The sequence below is a fragment of the Echinops telfairi genome, unplaced genomic scaffold (genome assembly GCF_000313985.2).
Source record: "Echinops telfairi isolate 266 unplaced genomic scaffold, ASM31398v2 ScPeMD7_7424;HRSCAF=8462, whole genome shotgun sequence".
NCBI classification, from domain to species: domain Eukaryota; kingdom Metazoa; phylum Chordata; class Mammalia; order Afrosoricida; family Tenrecidae; genus Echinops; species Echinops telfairi.
The window spans coordinates 50,262,577-50,270,713 of NW_022111324.1; the positions used below are offsets into that span (position 1 = coordinate 50,262,577).

Sequence of the window (8,137 nt, forward strand, 5' to 3'; positions counted from 1 at the left end):
GTCATTGCCGGCACACCTGGTGCGCAGTCAGGACCCCATCAAGTTTCACCGCCTCTGTCACTCCTGTTCGTGGGACGACTCGCTCTTTTGGCCTGCTTTAAAGGGAGGGCTGCAGTAACGACCTGTCACAGGCCCAGCCCGGGCGCCTCAGATAGTTGGTGGGAAATGGGATTAAAGGATCGTAGGTTTTTCCAACTTCCGCTTTTTGAAGTTGTGAGATCAGCTCCCTCTTTGTAACATGTGTGGACAGTGTTTGGATTTCGGGTTCAGGCCAGCTCCTAGAGAGTGGGAGAGCTCCCCGGGCGGAGGGACAGCATCGACGGCATTGGGCCCCTTTCCCGGGTAATGTGACTGGCACCGTGAGCACTCGCGTGTGAAAGAAAGCCTGGGAGGGAGTGCGCCCTGCCATCAGGTCGACTCTGGCTCATAGCGGCCTCACAGGACAGGGTAGATCTGCCCCTGTGGGTTTCTGAGCCCTGAACTCATCCTGGGAGGAGAAATCCCTGTCTTTCACCCAAGGAGCGGCTGCTGGTTTCGATCGGCTAACCTCGTGGTTGGCAGTGCATTATGTAACCACTACACCACTAGGGCTCCTAGGAAGGGATTGAAATTCCAAAGAAGTGCATCCTGCACTAGAGGTTCAATCTTAGAGAGGAAAGCCCACCAGGCCCAGGAGTGCAAGAGTCAGTTTAGTTCCTGTGTGGGGTTACCTTTGGGTGCCCTCAAGTCAGTGCTAACAGCAACTCCACATGACGCCACCCCACCTCACCCCATGGGGGCTCTCTGAGCTATAACCTGAGTGGGAGCAAATGACCAGGTCACTCTCCCGAGGAGCTACTGAGTGAGTTCCACCTTAGCCATGTGCCCCCAGACCCCTGACCCATGGGGTAGAGCGAGTATAGAGAGGCAGAGGCAGGGACCAGTCGAGGGAGAGAAGATAGGCTGCTGACCGTGCCCTGGAAAGGCACAACTTGGACTTGACCTGCTGTTTCTATATTATTGGGTTCTAGCCCCTGAGTCCAACCCCATGGACGTGAAGGGAGAGGGGACCAGGAAGAACAACATGGAGATCACATGGACGGTAAGAGTCGCTCCCGGCCCACCCCCCTGGCTCCCGCTCACCCGGCAGTGTTGCACATAGAGGTCGTTCCACGTACCCCTCCGAAGCCTCAACCCACACTGCACTCAGGCCACCTGACTGGCTGGGGAACCCCACTGCTCTCCGAGGTGAGCGTGCAGAGCTGGTCAGGACCAGAGCCCAGCGCCAGGGAGAAAGAGCGGAGGTGGCCGGGAAGCATCGACTGCAGGCCATCCCCATGGCCGGCGTAGAGAACAGCCCTTCCAACAAGCGTTCTTCCTGCTTGGAAGTCCGACCTTGGGAAGCAGTCGACCTGAACACCAGACTGCCTGTGGCCTGTTCTGGGAGCGTCGCTGGAGACTGCTGGAAGTGAAGGATGGGGCAGCGCCCGGGATGGTCCTCCTTGAGGGAATGACCTAGTTGGCCCCACAGTCTCTCCCCCAAGCTGGGGTTATCACATCCCAACTGCATCCTGGCTCAATGGCTCCATCCTCCAGCGTTTATACCAAGAGGCATCAGAAAGTATTGCTGTAAAATCACAGACACTGTTATTGAGCAAGCACATGAAGACATGAAGCGATTGTTTCTCGACACTGGGTCTGTGCGCCAAATCCGGAAGGCAGTGTGGTGGCTCCGTCTTCCAACCCTTCTCTAAAGAGCCCTGCATTCTTCGAGACGGCAGTTTAGGCATCCTCGGGGGGTTCAAGCTGTTCCTCTGCCGTGCTCTCTGATTTGGGGAGAACAAAGAAAAGTCAGTAGGGGCAAGATGGGGGCCATGGGGTGCACGGGATAAGGCTTCCCAACAGAAGTTTCCTAGGACAGCCCCTGACACCTTCAGAGCATGAGCAGGTGCGTTGCCGAGACAGGCAGCAGAGGCAAGAACACCTTGGCCCACCTTCTCTGCCCCCTTCCTCTCCGAGGCAGCTTCCCACTGTCTGAAAACTTCCTGCCTCCTTCAAGATCTACCAAGAAGATCCCTCTGGGATCCCCAAGCAGTACCCTCCCAAGCTCCCCTCTCTGCCTCGAGTTGAAGGCCCAGCAGGTGCCCTGGCATCCACTGCTCTGACTGGGTCTGCCTGGGAGGCCCCGGCGAGATCAAGATGAGCTTGCTGCTGAGAGAACGTGTTGCTGCCTCTACTCACTGCACAGACATGTCTAAATGCATTCTGCGTAAGATAAACCCATACGTGTGGGAACTGGCACCGCAGCAGCGATACGTTTTTTACTTGCCCTCATATTAGGGCCCTAAGGGTCTTGTCATAAGTCCCACAGAAATTCTTTCTCCACAGTTCGGGAGGCGGGACATCCAAATTCGGGGTGTTGGCATGTCCGTGCCCCCCTGGAGCCTCGAAAGGGAGACCCTTCCTGGCCTTCTCCAGCATCTGGTGGCCCCACGCATCCCTCGGCTTGTGGCAGCATCGCTCCAGTGCCTGTCTCCTTGCATGGCCTCCTCGCCTCCTCTGTTACGTGGATACCAGCCACGATGGATCAGAGCACTCTTTGCTCCAGCATGACTTCCCGTTAACTTGATTAATAACATCCGCAAAGATCTTCTTCCCAAATCAGATCTCCACACCTTCCGGGAGTCAGGACATAAACAACTTCTAGGGGACACCAGGTGTTTAAGTCACCTCCTCAGACCATGTCAGACCTGAGAGGGGCAGGTCTGAAGCAGAGACGTTTCTGAGACCCTGCCCTGGGTGGTGAGACGCGGAGGTACGTGGAAGCTCAGTGTCTCGGTCCCTGGGGCCAAAGCGGAGTAACGCCCAAAGGGCAGAGTGTAGGCCAACACACCTGGTCATGATGACCTCACAAGGCTTGGCTTGGGGCCTACCACTGTATTGCAGGCTTCCAGGGAACTCATTCCTGCGCCAGGCCTGGGGGGAGAGAGGAAGAATCACCCCACCGGCTACCCAGCAGCTGTGACCGCTTGGAACAGACCAGCAAGAAGCATGGTTCAGTACATGGACGTCCGTGTCAAGCTTGGACTCCGGCAGGATGAGATAACACAAGTGTTTCCCATGCTGATGTTAAGAAACCCAAATCACAGTCACTGGCACTGAGTCCATGCCGACTCACAGGGACCCTGTCGGACAGGGTGGAACTGCCCCTGAGACAGGTTTCTCAGACTGACTCTTCACGGCAGCAGAGAGCCCCCCGTCTTTCTTCCCTGGAGTGACTGGTCACTTTGAAATGCTGGCCTGGAGGTTCAAAGCCGAACATGTCACCTGAATTCTATCTTCAGCCCAAGCTGTATTGCCCATGTTCTGTCTTCTCCCGGGGCCTGCCATGCTGTTGATAAAGGAGCGTTTGCTGCCTGTGACGCACACAGGTGGCCCACTCCGGTGTCGGGATCACTGTCACACAGGAAGGCTACGTGCACACAACACCAGAATGAGTCCTGCTGGTCAAAAACCACTGCCGGGTTCACCGGGCTCTGGACTTTGTGGGAGGGCTCAGCAGGAGAACGGCAGCCTGCTCGCCCCAGTCCTGCAAGAGGGCAGGCCAGGTTGGGGGGTCTGGGGCAGAGCTCTTGGCACAGAAAAGATAGGCCAAGCTGTGTGTGGTCTGGGAGGCCCCACCCAGACCCTCCCCATCCCTATGTCTGTGTCTCCCCGCCTAGCCCATGAATGCCACCTCCGCCTTCGGCCCCAACCTGCGCTACATTGTCAAGTGGCGGCGGAGAGAGACCCGAGACACCTGGAACAACGTCACCGTGTGGGGCTCCCGCTTTGTGGTGGGGCAGACTCCCGTCTACGTGCCCTACGAGATCCGAGTCCAGGCTGAGAATGACTTTGGGAAGGGCCCAGAGCCGGACACGGTCATCGGTTACTCGGGAGAAGACTGTGAGTGTCCATCCCCGCCCCCCTCCCGCCCAGGACGCTCACAGTCAGGCTGAGCAAGGCCACACACACAAGCCAGGCACTTCCAGAGAGACCCTGGGAGGACAGCCAGCTCCCAGGGAAGAGATGTCCCGGACAGCGACCAGGGCAGATAAAGCTAACAATGTCAGGACCTGAATATTAGCCATCCACCCCTCGTTAGACTTACCACTGTCACTGCTGGAACGGCCATTCGCTTATCCCCCGTCCTAGAGATGTCCAAACTGAGGCCCTGACAGAACGTTATTGCCCTTGTCGGGCTGGAAAGTATAACCCAGGCCTACAGATCCCCAGACAGGCCACCTGGCTGCCCAGCCACGGTTAGCACCATAAAAGACCACAGGGCTAGCTGCCCAAACAGCCAGAATTAGACACCGCACAGGAAGGCCCCTTCCCTCGGGGTCCGCAGAGGAAGCAGAAGGGGAGCAGAGGTCCGTAGAGGGCCAGGATGGCTCCGTGCTCAGGCTGCAGACCCGCCACCCGCGGCGCACTGGTGCAGCTCCGGGCCCTTGGAGCTGTCCCTGAGAGAAGTGCCCTGGAAGCCGGCCCAGGTGAATCGACCAGACTGCAGACTGCCCAGACATCGGCTGCCATTTGCCTGAAGGCTGCTGAGCAAGGCTGGGGGCCCAGGCCCAGGCGCCCCTCCTGGTGCTGGATCCTATCGGTGTCCTATCGGGTCTTGTCTGGTCTAAGAAGAGCTCCAGGAGGTGGTGGGAGGGAGAGCCCCCGACCCACTTAATCAATCACCCAACTTGCTAACGGGGCCAGGGGGAGACGTAGAGTCTGAGTGGCAGTGCTGGCGGCCTAGAGAGTATGGTGTTTAGTGGCAGGGTTGGGCCCTGCTGGTCCCTATTCCCTGGAGGTGAGTGAGCCCCTCAGGAGGAGAGTGCAAGGTGTCAGCAGACCCTCTGCCCATCCCAGTTCTCACCTCCACGTCGGCAGACATTTCCAGGCGGGAGGCCGGAGGGCGTTGCTGATGGCCAGTGTGGCTGTGGACATCAAGGGCCATCCTAGGGCCCTCGTCTTCCCCTGCAGCTAGGCTCCAATGGACCGGAGGGCATGAGGGACAGCCGTCTGAGCAGCTGGCAGGGAGAAAGGGGGCCAGGACAAGTCCTGGGGAGGGAATGGGTGACCTCCTTTCCATTCAGAGCTTCCAACACCCTCCACCTGAGCTGCATGTGTGGGCAGGGGAGTAAGGAGAGCTGAGCCAGGCCCTGGCAGGAAGTGGGTGGAAAACCTGTTTGTAATGTAGGGACAGGCCTAGGGGGAAAACCCCAAGATTTGGGGCATTGCCTTGAGGTCTGGTCATGGTAGGAAGCCAGGAGACCCCACCTGGAGCCTTGGAGGGGGGCAGAGGAGGGAGGCAGATGAGTCACCAGTAACCAGTAAGAGGGCCACCCCCAGGGCCGTGGCCTTGGGCAGAAGAGTACAATGTTGCTGCAGCCCAGCAAAGAGGGAGTATCATCTATACCCAGGCTGACCCACTCCTCCTACTCTGCTGCTTAGGGCCAAACCATCCAGGAGCCTGAGAACAAGGGACAGAGCTCAGACATGGCAGCCCCCCTGGACCTGGAGCAGGGGGAAATCAAAGACCAGCACAGGAGGGCAGCACATAGAATCTCTCTCACCAGGGCTGCCCACTCTTGCCCTGAGCCCTCTCACTGCCCCTAGTACAGCCCAGGGGTGGTGGCATAGCTCCTGCCCAGTGCACAGGGTGGGACAGGCCAGCAAAGAGCCAGTCAGAGGGGACCCTCACTTCCAGAGCCAGTCCTGCCTGCATAACCAGCTCTCTGCACCCCCGCCCCACCTCCCTGCAGATCCCAGGGCTGCACCCACTGACGTTAAAATCCGTGTCCTGAACAGCACTGCTATCAGCCTTCAGTGGAACCGCGTCTACTCGGACACGGTCCAGGGCCAGCTCAGAGAGTACCGAGTGAGGAAGCCAGCCCCGACCCACCTAATCAATCACCCAGCTTGCTAACCAGGCCAGGCCCAGCAGAACCAGGCATAAGATACCTGAAGGGGTGCCCGGGCTATTTATTGAATCCAGCATGACATCCAAAAGATGCTGTCTGGGCTTAGCTTCTCCAAAACTGAGCTCAGAGAATGCCTGATTCTCTTAGCTCAGCAGAGAGCCTGGGAAAGGGTGGTGGGCTGGGTTGACATTGCAGTGCACACGGTAATGCACGTGTGTGTGTGTGTGTGTGTGTGTGTGTGTGTGTGTGTGTGTGTGTATACACCCAGGTGTATCTTAGGAAGTGGTGCTGCTGTACCAGTGAGCTGCACACTCCCCTCTCCTAATACCCCACTAGGGCTGCTTGCCCAGCCCGGTTCTGGTTGTCTAACCTCCCAACTAACCGTCAAAGCCACTGAAGGGCTGTGGTGCTTTCCCTGTGGTCCCAGCCAACACTGGATTGTCCGGCACATGGGTTATCTAGATCCTTGGCATCTGGTCCTCTTGGCCTAGGAGTGGTTTCTGCTCAGTGGTCCTTCCTTTTTGAAAGGGCCACCTGAGATGGGAAGAGAAATCCTGGGGCGTGGAGGCTCTCCACCCTTAGGAAGTGAGGAGCTCTCATTGAGAAGCCGGGCAAGGGAGGCCATAATCATTAGCCCAGGTCCCAAAGGACTTCAGAGACCATGGAGAGTTGGCTGAGGGGTGGAGGGCAGCCAAATGGAGGGGTCATCCTCTGCTTGGGAAATTAATTTGGCAAGTTGGGGAGCAAGGTAAGATGGTGTGTACACCTGCGTGGGCTTATTCCCAACAGCAGGAGGTTAACCTGCTGTGTTGTCCTAACCTCTTTGCCTGGAGACTTTTCTGGCTAAAGCTTCCACCTGGTCCCCCTCATAAGTCTAGACTTCCTCTTTCCATGGACCTTGGACTGCTGTGGCCAGCCTGGTGACCCGTGGCTCCGTACTCACCGCTAACCAGGCCTCCCCTTGCTAACTCTTTCGGCTGTGTGCTGGGACACTCCCACCTTCCACAAGCCGCCCCATCCCAGCGGAGCTCTGGCCACCAGGTAGTCTAGCATCCCTCGGACTTGGACATGCCACTGTCCTTGGACAGGCGTCTCTCTCCTTCCTCAAGGTCCTCAAATAATTAAAGGAAGCCCAAGGATTGACCTCAAAGGATTAAGCTAACCCTTTCCTATCGTCAGACGTCTCTGTCATAACCTGCCGCTTTTCAATGCCTGGCTGTTGCCGATCTAAACCATACTAATCCACCTCGAGGCGAGGCGGTCTCTGAGCATAGACCCGAGCTTGCCATGCCTGGCCCCTTGGCTCCAATCTGTGGTCTGTCATTGACTCCCTCAGCAACCAGGTACCCAGCTTGGAAGTAAGTCCCCTTGCAGAGCAGCCCAGATGTGAGTTGGGCCCATCTGTCCGTTCCCCAGAGGGGCGACATGGCTCAGAAAATGATGGGAACCAAGAACACTGCTTCTCGTTTGAATCAAATTCATAGTTGGCAGTGGTTGGTGATCTTAACTTCAAGACCCGGGTCTGGCGGCTGCTTCCCCAGTCCTGTGTGGGACTGAGAGATCGCATGGGACTGGGAGCCTGTAACAAGCCATGGGAGGACGCCACACTACCACCACCACTAACCACTAACTCAGCCCTGCCTGGCCAGCCCCTCACCAGCCCCCTCTGTCCTGAAGGCCTACTACTGGAGGGAGAGCAGCTTGCTGAAGAGCCTGTGGGTGTCTCAGAAGAGACAGCAAACCAGCTTCCCAGGCGACCGTCCCCGCGGCGTGGTGGGCCGCCTCTTCCCCTACAGCAACTACAAGCTAGAGATGGTTGTGGTCAATGGGAGAGGTGACGGCCCCCGCACAGAAACCAAGGAGTTCACCACCCCAGAAGGAGGTAGGTGGGCCCTGCGGCCCTCCAGGGTGGGGCAGGATCAGGGAGGCACATCACGGTGGACCTGGAGCAGCTCCCGTGTGGCGTGGCACCGACAGACAGCTCGAGTGGACCTCTACGCCATCTCACGGAGCCAGTGACCCAAAGCTGACCAGCGTCAGCCACCCGCCACCGGACATTCTATCTCAAGAGTGATCCTGTGCTGTCTACGGACTTGGTTCCAATGGGCCATACAAACTGAGTCCCCAGGTCCCTGCAGGGCCTTCGGCTGCCCCACCGCCTTGGGAGACTGAAGGCCACACGCGTGTCCTGACCGCCAGGC

The 8,137-nt window shown here is 58.0% G+C and overlaps 1 protein-coding gene across 1 annotated transcript in view; it reads left to right on the forward strand.

Annotated features, from left to right (window-relative positions):
- The window catches only part of NFASC (neurofascin), a 114,786-nt gene that overhangs the window by 71,074 nt on the left and 35,575 nt on the right, over positions 1-8,137 (forward strand). Inside the window, exons 15-18 of the mRNA XM_045298187.1 lie at positions 965-1,081; positions 3,702-3,924; positions 5,778-5,893; positions 7,614-7,818. Of these exons, the coding sequence (XP_045154122.1) occupies positions 965-1,081; positions 3,702-3,924; positions 5,778-5,893; positions 7,614-7,818 (661 nt within the window). The remainder of the gene's footprint in view (positions 1-964; positions 1,082-3,701; positions 3,925-5,777; positions 5,894-7,613; positions 7,819-8,137) is intronic.